This window comes from Dermacentor andersoni, chromosome 4 (genome assembly GCF_023375885.2).
Source record: "Dermacentor andersoni chromosome 4, qqDerAnde1_hic_scaffold, whole genome shotgun sequence".
In the NCBI taxonomy this organism is placed as follows: domain Eukaryota; kingdom Metazoa; phylum Arthropoda; class Arachnida; order Ixodida; family Ixodidae; genus Dermacentor; species Dermacentor andersoni.
Window position 1 is genome coordinate 32759891 of NC_092817.1, and position 15148 is coordinate 32775038.

Here is a 15148-nt window from a genome sequence, read left to right on the forward strand (position 1 = left end):
AGCAGCCACAACACGAAAAGTTACTCTCCTGTTAACCTACAAACTTTGCCTAGTGACCTGCAGAGCAAAGGTTAATGACCAGTGCATTAATACTGTATCATGCACAGTTGTTTCTTTAATGATGAAACCGCGTAAACATAAAGAGAGACTTCCTGTACTCACTTTAGGACGTCGCTGAATGACATCCAGAATACACCATCATCAGCCCCATGAGGCATCAGTGCTTCCCGCATTTCAGGTGTCCAGAGAGGAGAGTTGTCAGACCAGTCACCTCTCCAAGAATAGTGGCCCCATGGATTTCGAAGGCGCACCAGCCTGGAATTGGAAAAGCAACTTTGACAATCACATCAAAAGATACCATGAGGCAGAACAGCCAGTCACCACACACTACTTTAATGGTCTGCAAGAGAATTAACAGTCTTAAGAAGTGCCCCTCTATCCCTTCCTTCTCCAAACTGCCTGGACGAAGTATTCTTGTAGCTTTATTTGAACCCACCATGCAGTTGCAGCAATAGCTATTCTATTTTAGTATACCCCTTTCTCACTCTCACGCTTGATAACCTTGTGATTAACAAGTGTGAACCTTGAGATAGCACAGTACCTGTGTAAAGCTACGGCCAATGCCTAGAGCACCATTTCAAGTCAATGTGCACCAATACATGTAGGTGATTTCAATTATGACCATCACCATACATCAAGCTAAGTCATTTTGCAAGAGTTGATTGGACAAGATTTGTATCACTGTGTGAATGCTCCCAGTAAGCTGACTGCAGCTACAGACACTGACCTGGCCGCAAACAGAATGATGTTACAACTAAAAAAAATTTAGACATTTAGAACAATAATCTTATTTCACATCAGCTTTGTGATCCTAGTGTGTGAATAATTATTTCAATGCTTTGTTTTTACTTTAAATTGCTCAAATGATTTGAACATTTCATTTCATTTCAAACATTTGAACATAATATAACAAAAACACAGAAGACATTAATAATTTTGCTTATGACCTGTGCAAGGAAGAGACAGCTGAAAAGCTTGTGCATTTAGTATGTTCTTGTTTGGTAAGTGGCAGAGACATGCAGCAACAAAATTATTCGAAAACGCTTTTGTGTACAATCCTTTCTATTGTCCAATGGGGCACATGGCGCAGAAAAAGAAAGCGACGTATATTTTGTGTACCATAATCATAACGAGCAACATGTACAAAATTCAACAACTTATATATACAGTAGAACCTCGTCCATACATTTTGGAAAAAAAAAGTGAAAAAGACGTAGTAATCGGGAAAATGCACGAACCGAAGTAACTAAAAAAATTTTACAGATTCAACTATTGCTGACATCTACGTAACGCGAAGCATCGCGCTGATCATTGCGGCACGAGACATCGACGCATGTCGAGCTGGTAGTGCTCAGGCAGCCTGAGATGTCTTTTGGTGTTTTCCTATTGTGTGGTGTTTTAAGAGGGCGACGGGAGACCAAAATGAAATCGAGCTGGTGGGTGACATGGGATGCTCCCGAAGGGAAACGTGATAAAACGCGATGCCCACATTGCGCCGCCTGCAGTAAGGAACGGCAGCGCGTTTGGATCGTTGCCTACTAAACGCGTGCAGTACGCTACCAATGGCACTACGCACCACGCGCTGTAAGACAGATAGGTGAAAATGCTTATTGCAATACGTTCGTCAGAGATAGTTGTGAATGTGGTGTGCAATGACCTGAGCGGTGATTTTCTGGTGCCAGAATAAGAAACTGTGCCCACCATCGTTCTCACGTGAGACGAGCGGCTATATACTGTTCTCGATCACACGCGCCTCGCATCTTTTCTTGTTCACATGGGATCTAGTGGTCGGAAAACGTACACGATCGCAATCTGCAGCACGGTGGCACGTTTTGGTTATTGCCTAAAAAGCGTGCGCTACGCTTCCTACGGCACCATACACTGTGAAACAGATAGGCGAAGATGCTTATTGCAATAGGATTGGCGGTGATAGCTGTGAATTCAGCATGCAATGACCCCGGAGATGATTTGCCGCTACAGAAATGAGAGACTGAGTGCACACCAGCGTTTTCATGTGAGACGGGCAGGCAAGTCTTGTGGTGAAGCTGTCGCCGTGGGCAGCTATAAACTGTTCTCAATCGCGCATGCCTTGCGTGTTTTCTTGCTTAAGTGGAATCTAGCGGCCGGGAAACATATCATATGGTCACAGTTTGGCAACGTAATGAATGTTGGTGCCGAAAAATCGTGCTTCCTGGGAACATATGAATCGGTAAAAAATTCGTGTAACTCTATTGGTTCATTTCCTGTGTTCTCGATTGCAAATGTTGGCACTGGGAAACATACGTAGCAGGAACGTATTAACGGGGTTCTACTGCATAAACAACATGCCTAAGAGGAACTAAATTGAGGCACAGCTATTAATACGTAGGCTTCACAGTATCGCCGAAGGGTCACTTTGAGGGCTATAAGCTATGGCAAGAATCTTAACGACAATGCTTACAGACAGTGTGTACGGTCACGAGCAGCTCACCTAACTCCCTCGACGTCTTGGACGTCGAGCACCGAGTAGGCATGTCGTGGGCGCAGTCCCACTGCATGGTAATCCTGGTCATTCACTTGCATGTTGCCGGAACCACACGAGGCACCCATCAGAAACCTTTGTCCAAGGCAAAATAGACAAGAATTAGTACAAAGCCACCTTTTCAGCACTGTATTCACCATCTCTCAATTCTTCTCAACACCTTTAGGAGACAAGCCACTACAGTAGTTGCAAGCTGACAATGACACCAAAGACCCTTTTAAGTGTTTGCTGTTTTAGAAACCAACCATTGAGAAAGGCTTTACATGCGCCCTGCATGTGATAAACAAACACATACACGTACACAAACAAGCACATGTACCGACTGGTAATTGCAGGCTTAACATCATCATTGCACTCACCCAGCAGCCCTTGAGCTTAGCAGCTGTGCCCAAATCAGATCCTCATCAATGCCTTCTTCATTTGGAGAAGACGAGTCTAAACGAAAAGTTGAACAAGCAGCTTCTACATCAACCTCACATCAGGAACAGTAGAACTAATGACACACAAACCATTTTTCATTCCAGCCTTTATTTATTTATTTACTGGATCTACACAAGCAAAAACTGTGTTTTTGAAACAGGAACATTAAAATCAGTCCCTGAAAACTCAATGGAGCCTGAAGAAACATGGAAGCATTTCGCTGTCTACTTACGGAATGAAATTGGAGGAGAGGTGCTACAACAAAGTGAAAGAAGAATAGCAGGCAAAATTTAAACGTGGAAGGCAATAAAGAATAGAAATGGCCCATGATAACTGCAAGAGTTCAGATTACTGGGTGAGTTGGTGATGCATACTGCTAGTGTAAATGCTAAAAGACACAGTGAAGACAATGTTCCTGTGTTACCCGTTGCTGTCTACCTGTGTACCAATTACACACAACAGCAGCCAGAAAGTTCTGATATACAGTAGGACCTTCACTAATACATTTTCCTGGATACAACATTTCTGAAGCCCAGTTTCCGTCATGCTAAAAACATGTTCAGAAATCTTTCATAACGCATCTTTCCAGCAACTACATTTTATTCCCGCTGTCCCTTCAAAAAATGTTTGGGGCCGCAACATTCATATGGGGGCGGATTACCAGTGAAGCTGTTTAATACATTATGAAACCATACATTTTTTTTAATACAGCACCACACTACACCGACCTTCCATGCCTGTGCCACAACCGCTGTTGCAGCCCCACTGACACCTCCGACGCACATGATGTTATAACCACAGATGCTCAGGCCACAAGCACAGGCGCTGTCGCCACACTCTTTCCCCTCTCTCCCTACCCTTCTCAATTGCTACAGAGCTGTTGCTACACTTTTTTCCCCTCTTCTTTACCCATCTCCATTCCTGTCTACGCGCTGTGTCCCCGATATGGACTTAAGCCACCCAGGGAACGCATGCGGTGGATGCATACAGGAGCTAGAGCTAAACAGATTTGCTGTAAACCATATTACAGGGGCACCAGAAAAGTGAATATCATCAAGCAGGCATGTTAAGTTCCACAAGCTCTAAGTGCAATGTCCCAACTCTGATGTCATTGCATGCAATACAAATAAATTGCACTTTTAAAATTTTACTTAATATGCAAATCAGTTCACTTCCCCAATCTGCAACTAGGCATTCTCCACAGCCAGAAAATGGAACAAGTGGCTGGTTGGGCAGCAGCACAGTGAATTTCATTCAGTCCTTTTCCCATGTACAATACACATAATTTAATCATGATTCACGAAAGCTGCCACACATAAAATATAAAGAGCGACAAATTAAGAGCAATCTGTTACCACCCCTGCTCTCAGTGCAGAAATGTGCCAGCTCTTACATGGTGGAGCTGCAGTTTCCAGCCTTTATTGGCAGCAGGACTATAAAGCTCGCTTTCACTGCAGACAAGTGCCAATGGATGCAGTGAGAATGCAAAGGAACAAGCACACTCTGGTAAAAAAAGCAATGAGCTTTACGCTTTTGCAACAGACTGTACATCGGTATGACAGATAAAGATAGTGCAGTGTTTAATAAGCTCACATTGAAGAGGTACGCTTTCACACGGTGCTCCGGTGAACGTTGACAGCCCCTCGATGCACCGGCCAGACACGAGTGCCTCATAGCAGCCGTGAAGCTTCGCCACAGCCTTTTCAATCAATGGCACCCACAGCTGTTTTCGTTTAGCCTGGATTATGGCAGAGCAAAAAAAGAAACCACAAGGTCATTACATGCAGGATGTCACATAAGTATGCTCAGGAAAAATTTGTAAGCCCTTTTAAATTCATGCCAGCACAGCATTCTGAGATGTGGTTGGGCTAACATACAACAGTACACTCTAATTTACTGGTGGCTGAAGAAAACTTGCCGTCTTCAGTCAAGAGTGATAAAATCATGCTAACCAAAATCTGCTTATCAGTCAAAATTCACAACATAAGTAGTACATACCAACAGTTATTTGGATAGTATGCGTTTACTATAACAATAGTTCCTTTAAGTTTGTGTGATCTAGCTGTACACAGAAATCAGCAGGGTCATTTGCTTTGGAAAAGATATAGCATTCTCGTGGTTTCTACTATGTATGGGTAAGAAAATGTTGCCCTTCAACTTAAATTCAATAATGCATACTGAGCACGACAAGAGAGACCATTAAAATTCCACTTATCGATGGCTTCTGAGCATTGTCAGTGAGCAAGCAGCTTAGATGACAAATTTTTAAAGATATTACAGTGAGTACTTTTTCCTAGCATAGTGGTCCTTATATGTAGATTTAACAAGAACAAAGGCTCAATTAGGCCACTCTTAAGGAGTCTGCACAGCTTTTTCAGCGCACATTGTGTTATTATGATATTGTGTAAGTGCCACAGCATGCACTGCATAACAGTGCACACCTAGCAAGTGTGTATAGATGCAGTTTGCAGAGCGCTAACATAAATTGCTTCAGCAGCCTGGACATAAGAAGCTGCGATGGTTGCAATGAGCCATTTCATGGTGTCAAATTGTGCCTCAGTGGTGCCCTGAAACACCTATCTAAGTAATCATCGAATGGTCTCCCTATTGAAATACATTGCTTCATAAATCTGCTAAAAAAATGTTTAGAATCATGAGCGACAACCATGACAGGCAGAGTTAGAGGTTGTTATAGCACCTTTACGCAGCTTTCTCTCTCCTTCCATCTCCACTAGTGCACTGGAAGCTACATGAGGAGGAATGGCAAGGAGGCAAGGCACTGCCCAAAAGTTATGTTGCTGTGTGTCATAGGCTTGAACATTTTCTCTTGTTTTTGTTCTTCAATATGTATTGGCCCCTACTTCAGGTTCAGGCATGTGTAGCGCTCGTCAACTCAAATGCACAATAAGTGCTTGTCTAGGCATGGTCTGGGTTGCAGCTGCTGTTCCCCCCCCCCCCTTTTCTGGCGGAGCTGGCCCTTTATGCACGCCTCTCGGAACATTTGACAAGCCATGCTATGCCATGTATGCTGGCTTGACCACTGTGGGACCGTGCGCCATGTTGTTAGTGCTCGACCACCGATGGACCCCGACTTGTATGTGCGTGCGTTTCTGACAACCGCTGAGATAAATTTTCATCCTTGTGCACACACATCGGCTCGCAAAACATAGCGGCAGGGAGTCATCCCCGCATTGCTACCATCAACAGACTAAAGGGATGACGCATTGGTAACTATACTGTTGTAGCGACTCAAGGCTGACTACAAAGCAAAATTAACACAACTACGGAAACCTTCACCACTATTAGTGCACCGAGTGATATTAGAGGATGGAAAGAATGCTGTGCGCAGTGGAGAAGAAAATGCAATTTTGAGCAGACAGTGGTCGCTCGAGACAGGAAGTGCAAATATGAAATACTTTTTCACTCTTTTTGAGATCAGACATATATATTTTTAATTTATTCAACCCCAAGGTAACAATAATGATATTATTAAGAATGTTCTCGTGATCGTGAAATGTGCCAATGACAGACTCCATTGTCGAATCCACTTACACCCGCTTATGACGCTGCTACTTACGACATTACGAAGAAAGGGCAAGCAATTTTCAATACGAGATTATAAATTCCCTGCTGCATTGAGTGCAATAATATTTGGCACGCATGTTCACAGAAGCATTGTCTACAGATCGGCAACATTTTCTTACCATGTTCAAAAAGTGCTTTTTTAACTGTTTGTTTCAAAGCACAACTTCATTTTTGAAGCTCCCTTAAGCATTCGTTCACCTTTATGACCAATGGTAGCTGACAAAGTTTAGAGCAGTTAGGCCAGGGGCAAAGAGCACCTGGGAGTAAACGAGGCAGCCCTTGGCATCACATGGCAGCAGGTCATCAAGCAGCACCGTCGTCCACTGACCGTCCTTACAAAGCCGCACCTGGTACACACCCTGGTGGCAGATGGCGCGAGTCACCATGACACGCTCCACCAACTCTGGCTGCTCGGCCAGTACAGCAAGAGCCGACAGTAGCCAGCAGTTGCCTAGGATGCCTACGGTTCAATATTGCAGATAGTTGTCACAAAGGGGGCAAGGAATCCTGCAATAGTACTTTAAAGTACTTTAGTTTTCTTGATATGAGTGAAATTTCACAAATACTTCGACAATCAGCCTGCTCAGCTATGTTCCAGTACACATATCTCAAGCTACATGATGGAGCAAAGTTTCTCTTGGGAGAAAAAAAAATACAATGAAAGCAGTAAATAGCTTCAGCTAATAACTACGCACAAATACAAACCACCAAAAAAGTTTACTAGAGAATCGACCGTATTCACCCTCCTCTGGTTCAGTTGGCGGCGGTGGCACTCGTCCTACAGTGGACATAACATAGGTGGCGGCGGCGCTGCCGTTGCCTATGTTATATTTACTGCAGGACGAAGGCCTCTCCCTGCGATCTTTAATTACCCCTGTCCAGCGCCAACTGATTCCAACTACCACCCTCAAATTTCCTAATTTCGTCGCACCACCTAGTCTTCTGCCGTCCTCTACTGCGCTTCCCTTCTCTTGGTACCTATTCTGTCACCCTAATGGTCCAACGGTTATCTAACCTGCGCATTACATGACCTGTCCAGTGCCATTTCTTTTTCTTAATGTCAATTAGAATATCGTCTATACCTGTTTGCTCTCTGATCCAAACCGTTCTCTTTCTGTTTCTTAAAGTTATGCCTAACATTCTTCGTTCTTCACACATTACGGTCCTTGACTTTTCTCAAGCTTCTTTGTCAGTCTCCAAGTCTCCACCCCCTATGTCAGCACAGGTAAAATGCACTGATTGTATACCTTCCTTTTCAAAGATAACGGTAAGCTTCCAGTCAGGAGCTCACGATGTCCGCCGTGTGCAATCAAACTCATTTTTATTCTGTGAATTTCCTTCTCATGGTTAGGGTTCCCTGTGATTAGTTGACCTAGGTAAACATACTCCTTTAGTCTCTAGAGGCTGACTTGTGATCCTGAACTCTTCTTTCCTTGTCCGGTTGTTCATCATTATCTTTGTCGTTTGCATATTAATCTTCAACCCCACTCTTACACCCCCCCTGTTAAGGTCCTCAACCATTTGTTGTAACTCGTCTACAGTGTTGCTGAATAGAACAATGTCATCGGCAAATGGAAGGTTGCTGAGGTATTCGCCGTTGATCCTTACTCCTAAACCTTTCCAGTTTAATAGCTTGAATACTTCTTCCAAGCACGCAGTGAATAGCATTGGAGAGATAGTGTCTCCTTGTCTGAGCCCTTTCTTTATAGGTATCTTCCTATTTTTCTTGTGTGGAACTAAAGTGGCTGTGGAATCTCTGTAGATATTTTCCAGGGTATTTACGTAAACAGTCTGTACTCCTTGATTACACAATGCCTCTATGACTGCTGGTATCTCTACTGAATCAAATGCTTTTTTGTAATCTATGAAAGCCATACAGAAAGGCTTATTGTACTCTGCGGATTTCTCGATAACCTGATAATTGACACGGATGTGATAATCTTGAATATCACTTATTTTCGCCTTGTTGATCAGTTTTGACAGTTCCGCGAATTCTATCTTATCTCTTGAGTTGGACTCTCATTCTTTGTCGTTTCATTATTAGGTCCTCTGTTACTTGGGAGAGCTTGCCTACTGGTTGCCTTGGTGCCTTGCCTCACACTTCAATTGCTGCCTCTGAAGCCAGCCTCGTTACAGTTTCATTCATTACCTCTATGTCATCATCGTCATCTCTCTGTTCTAAGGCTGCATATTTGTTTGCAAGTACCAGCCTAAATTTGCCTCTTTTTACCCTTGCTGCCTCTAAGTTGACCTGTTTCTTCTTGACCAATTTTACTCTTTTTCTGTTCAAATTGAGGTGAATTCTAGCCCTCACTAACCTATGATCACTGCACTTTACCCTACCTATCACTTCTACATCCTGCACTATGCTGGGATCGGCAGAAAGTATGAAATCAATTTCATTTCTTCTTTCACCATTAGGGCTTTTCCAGGTCCACTTTCTGTTGCTACGTTTCCTGAAAAAGGTGTTCATTATTCTCAGCTTATTCCTTTCTGCGAATTCTACCAGCATCTCTCCTCTAGCGTTTCTAGAATTGACGCCGTAGTTGCCAATTGCCTGTTCACCCACCTTCCTTTCCCCCACTTTTGCATTCAAGTCGCCCATTACTACTGTACACCGAGTTTGCACTTTTTTCATTGCTAATTCAACATCTTCATAAAACTGATCTACTTCCTCACCGTCATGACTGGATGCTGGAACGTAGGCTTGTACTACCTTTAATCTAAATCTATACCTCTCATTAAGTTTGATTGCTACTACCGTTAAGCTCTCATTAATGCTGTAGAATTAATCAATGTTGCCCGCTATGTCCTTATGAATTAGGAATCCTACCATATATTGCTTCTTATCAGGGAGACCTCTATAGAAGAGGACATGGCCATCATTTAGCAATGTATAAGCCTCACCAGTTCTTCTAATCTCACTAAGGCCGATAATATCCCAAACAATGTCTGATAATTCTTCAAAGAGTCCTGCTAAGCTAGCCTCACTCGTTCATTTAATTCAACCTATCTACCAGCACAAAGCTGCGACAAGCTGTTCCACAGGGCAGGTGAATGCGAATTGCTGATTTAGAATTAGCAAGTTCAATATTAGCAATCAATGGGACATCACCTGATAAAATTATTAAACCAACAAAAGTCCGCAAGTATTTGTTACAATTCATCATTAAAACTGACATCATATGCCACAACTTTGTGCAGTATTTTGCAGCTTCGTAAAGCAACAGAGCCCTAAGAAACTGTTTATACCAAAGTTAAGAATGTACCAACTGTAAAATAAATATATAAATGCAATGATGTCTTACGTGCAAGAAACAAAAACATTGCTGGTCATGCTGTTTACTGTAACTTTTTCCCAAATAACCAATTGAAGTTCACTTCAGTTACAAAATTATTTTTAAAAGGCGTAATAACAAATGCTTTTCTTTATTTCTGGTATAAATAAATGACTACATAAACCGGATGATTGAGTAAAGAGTGCTGTGATGACAACTGCTTTGTCTAGCTGACTCAATGACAGCCGACTAATCAAAGAATTGCATTTCACTGGGGTCAGCGTGTGTTGAAGAAAGTGAAGATGCAGATGCGACAATTCCAGTCCTCGAAAAAGCTTTCAGGGTTTGAGCACCAACCTTCAAATTTCTTGGTACAGGTTTTATATAGACAATAAATGCAAGCAGATGACACAGAATTACAAATTAAAAGAGGAAAATTCTTTTTCTTGGCCACAGAGTCGTAAGGTTGCAACAGTTCCTGAGAAAGTGCCATATTCTCAACATATCATATGCTTTTGGCAACACCTTTCACTTCAGGTAACCTACAGTTCACTAATTGAGACTTGTATTTATGCAGCATGTGGCATAGCATTCAATGTGATGCTTCTATTTAGTTGCAGGCATTCAGCGAAGTCAAGACATTTCCACTGCTGATGCCAGCAATGTGTTCAACTATGTAACATGAATATAATTCTGATGGGAAGATTTAATTTTATTTAATTTTGTTCACGATACTGCAAGAAAAAAAATTGAAAACACAAGCCAGACCTGAAGCCAGAAACCAGTTGAAAGTTCAAAAATTAGTATGCAGGAAAGATCAAGTGCTAACAAGCCTTTGGTGTATACAATTGCTAAAAAGCTTGCTCACAAGTTTCTTTCATTGCACTTGTTTAGCCAACTAACACATAGGGAGAGTCATGCCACTGAATGATGATTTAGAAAACAGGTTCCAGGAGCACAAACTGAATGTCAAAACCACATTCACTTAACAACGGAATGTCTGCGTTCTTAGAAATAGCATACAGTTGAACTTCGCAATAACGAAATCAGTGGGGAACGCGAAAAAATTTGTTTTCGCAAGAATCTCATTGTCGCGAAAAGAGACGGCACAGATAAGTAATGCATCGCAGAACAAGACTTCACGGTCAAAATTCCATTAGCCTACTTTGGCAAGCTTTGCTTGAGGATATAGAACTGCACTGCTGACAGTACAAAGTGCACCGTGTGCGTCGACCAGCAGTGGCAGTACTGCCACGGAGCAGTATTCTCGGTCAATTGCTTTCAGAGATACAATCACTTTTGCAAGAATTTGCATAACTTGGCACCGGATGCAGAGCGAGAGTGCATGCAGCAGCATTTCTCCAGCGCATGCTGTCGCCCGTAGGCGCCGATGCGTCCAGTGCTGAGCGCTAAATTGATTGTATCTCGTGTACCCTAAGGCAAACGATCGAGATTACGGGCCCTTTGCGCAAATCTACGTCCGGTACCAAATTTGCATGTGATGCCTGTCAGGTGGCACCAAAACCAGCGTTCTTGAAGCAAAGGTATGCGTATTCCCATATTATCGCTCAATCATGGCTCAATGCATGGCACTCCATGCTGCAACCGGAATCTCAAGTGCCATAAACAATCCCATGTCGGTGGGAAGTGGATTTCCTTGTTTTTTGCAGTATTTTTCTCACCAAGGCTCACATTATGCAGTGCACTGCCGTGATCGGCGATTGTTCTTCGAAATGCACATTCAGTTTGCATTCAGTTTTGCCTCACGCGATTGGCCTAGGCTGCGCCGAGTCGTCAGCTGCGGGGAACGCAATTGAATGTGCGTTTTGAACAACGATCTACGATCTCCTCTAGTAGGTGTGCAAAAACTGTCGTCACATGTCGGTAGCAACATGCACGCCACTTTAAATGGGCGATCAACAAACAAGATGGTGGCCATGACATGTTTCCAGCGCATGTGATCGCTTCTGACGCTTGGTTGTTTTTGTAAACAAAAATGGCGGTGCCCACAAAAGTGTAATGTGGTGGTACTTTACACAATTTTAGTGCATAACAATTGCATTTGAGGACATTTTGGAGCCTGCTAGCCCTATGCGAGTAGGTAATATGCGGGGTTGCGTACCGGCAAATTTCGTTGTTGCGGGATTGTAGTACAGCGACATTTCGTTGCAGAGAGGTACAAAATACATTGAATCCTATGGCATTTCGCTGGACATACGAAAATATTTTGCTGTCGCGAGAATTTCGTTGTTGCGGGATTTGAATGTATTGCCAGCCAGGCTGACCTTGTGAAAGAGACAGAGCAGTTTAATGATAAGAAATGTGGAGAGGTCAGCCAGAGGAGTACATCTCTGGCCTGCTACTCCACAACTAGGGCAAAGGTGTGGGGAAAGAGAGGAAGTTTAGGTGACAGGGCTGACCTTGGGATATGTCAGATGGCATTGGGGTTCGGAATACGGTCCACGATATCTTGGATTCCTTGGGGTCACAGGTTATTTCAAATGGCCGAAGCCATTTGACTGCAATTTCTTCCCTTGGCTCATCAGGATTGTAGTACAGTGACTTTAGCAGAGGTGGAAATGAGTCGTCCACAAAGGGCTCCCGATTCTGCAAGGTAACACATTTAGAGCAAAATAAATTTACTAGCACAAGTTTTGTTACAGCAGAGTTGTGAATACCAATGAGTTAACAGGAAGCACTCTTTATAAGTGTGCTTTGGTTAGAGCAAGTCAGATTGATTTCAGTTTGTACTAGTAGGTAATAAAGTATAACAAATCAAGCTAGTCTCTACTTTGCCATTCCTATGAAAAACTGCTGAATCTGCTAATTTAAAGCAATGTTCTAACAACAACTGAGATAAAAGCACACATAACACATTTCTACAATGCTGAGGGTAGTGTACAAATATCTAAGTCTCTACTTCTAGTATCATGTTTACCTCAGCAGTTGCTTGAACTAATGTTTCCCAGCCATCTTATCATTTCATTCATGTTGTCCTTCAAAGACATTATGTTAAGATGTGCTTCACTAAGAAACTGAAACATCAAAAGCTGGATGCCCCTGTTGCACTCACCGCTTTACAAAATGAGACAATGTGGTCCCACCGCTCTCGTGCCTCGCTTTCTTCAATGCGGCGCAGCTCTTCCATGAGTTCACTTTCGCCACGTCCTGTGGCACCCCGCGGCCGTGCAGCCTCCGGTCGAAGGGACACAAGGCTACGTGATGTGCAGCACATTTCGCAAGCTGCGTGGGGGCCAGAGTTAAGAAATGTGCACGACGGGCATTCCCAAGCATCTTCACCGGGCTCCCCGAGCAATTTTGTCATGCGTCGGTTGCGAGTGCTGGCTCGTGCTGTGCCAACATTAATCAGTGGTGGCCGCTGGGTGCTGCATGCACAGCATTCAGCAAGGTGGTTTGGGTTACGCAAGGTGCAGTGAGGACACACCCAACTCTCATGGGGCTTGAGTGTCTGGTAACGTTTTGCTGCCACACTATTTAGCTTGGAGCCACCACAGGCACTGCAAAATCGGTCCTGGCCCGGATTGATTAATGTGCACTTCACACAGACCCAGCGCGAAATGGTACCACGGCCATCAGATGTCCCACACACTTCACAGTTCGAGGCCGAAGATGGGTTGTGAGCGAATGAGCATCCTGAACACATCCACATGTCCTCCTTGGGAGCAGCCAGGCCATTGCCGGTAGCAGGGCTTGATGGAGAGCTTTTGCGTCCATCTAATGTCTGAGTTCCTTTTACTTCAGAAAGTGAGCGGCTTCGTCGCGCTGTAAAATGGCGCTTCTGAGAACCCAAAACTTCAGCCAGAAAGCCAAGGCTGAACGCATTGCGTGGTAGCAACAGTGGAAAGGTTGCTGCTGGCATGCGGGACAGCCCACAGCCAGGGCACTTTGCACATGATGCCTCATTGTGCCGTGAGCATCGCTTGCACACCCATGGGGAATCCAGAAGTGTTACGTCATCTGCGGAATGGGCATTGGCTATAGCCGACACGAGTGCACCACCTTCTGCACTCAGCCTGAACAGACGGTTCAAAGCTCGTCGAATGAGTGGCTGTTGCCTATGTCGTGGCGGCTCCTCAATCGTTGGGATGAGAGAAGATGGGCTTTCTGGCGGTGTCGCATAATCTGCTGAACTGATTGTTGTGTCACGACCTAGTGTTTTTCCATTTAAAGTTCCCGTGGCAACAATGTCATCGCAGAATGGCTCTCCACAAGCCACACAAACCTTATTAGACAAGGAATTCCATTCTTGGCACTGGAAGCAGTACCACTTTTCGCTGAGCCGTGGTGGTGTACCTGGATCAGCAGGTTCATCTTTTTTTGGCTTCTTCTTCTTGATGCACTTGACGAATGTGTGGTCTAAATAGTTTGCTGGCGAGTTCTTGTTGATAACAACTTCACCTGCTACAACACCATTGCTATTAAGACCACTAGCATCCTCAGACAGGCACTGGGAAAGCTCTACATACAAGGGCTCATCGTCTTTAGCAGATTCTCCTGAAGAATCCGTTGTGTCATCTGCATCTTCTGGAGGTGGGGGTAGGGGCAGGTCATCGGGAATATCATCTATGACGGAGTCATCTTCATCTGGCAATCCATGCCAACTTATGCACCGGGGCTTTTTCTCCTGTTTTTCAGAAGTTTCAGTGTTATCATCACAGGGTAAGTCATAGATGTGCTGTTCAGAGTTCTCGCTTGGGTTCCTGATATGTTTTGTACAGGGGAACAAGGGAAGAAGAGAGAGAGAGAAGGTTTAAAATGTGTGAAGGACCTCTGCCAACAGTAAATAAATTTGCATGTTCATGCCTAATATGGAAGAATGTGGAGCAAAGAATTAATATTGCCCACAGTTGCTCCACACTATATTAACTTCACTGCAAACTACATTTAAAGAAGCAGTTGCAATCAAGTTTCTGGCACACATTCAGTAGTAGCCATGAAAATAAGCATCAATTTACATATATTATTGAAACAATGTGTGTAAATATACTAGCGATATAAGAACAATATCACGATATTAACAAATTAGAAGTTCTGATTTTTAAACTGAAGGGATAAGGAGTTCTATATATCTTTTAATACTGAGAACTTTTTCAACATGCATGGTGATAATATGCATGGTGAACTGATAAAGATGTATAGTATGTGAAGCAATGAAAGCCTGTATTATGCTCCAAGTCACACCACATTGCTGCAATGGGAAACATTTTCCTTTTATTATTACAATAATTATTTAATTATTCATTTTTTGCAGTGATGTACTCAT

At 43.4% G+C, this 15148-nt stretch overlaps 1 protein-coding gene across 1 annotated transcript in view; it reads right to left on the bottom strand.

Annotated features, from left to right (window-relative positions):
• Positions 1–15148, bottom strand: part of LOC126536866 (calpain-D-like) — a 28946-nt gene that overhangs the window by 11962 nt on the left and 1836 nt on the right. Inside the window, exons 2-8 of the mRNA XM_050183890.3 lie at positions 12938–14585; positions 12285–12471; positions 6844–7046; positions 4595–4739; positions 2941–3016; positions 2531–2656; positions 163–315 (exon numbers count right to left, since the gene is read on the bottom strand). Coding sequence (XP_050039847.1) covers positions 163–315; positions 2531–2656; positions 2941–3016; positions 4595–4739; positions 6844–7046; positions 12285–12471; positions 12938–14585 — 2538 coding nt within the window. The remainder of the gene's footprint in view (positions 1–162; positions 316–2530; positions 2657–2940; positions 3017–4594; positions 4740–6843; positions 7047–12284; positions 12472–12937; positions 14586–15148) is intronic.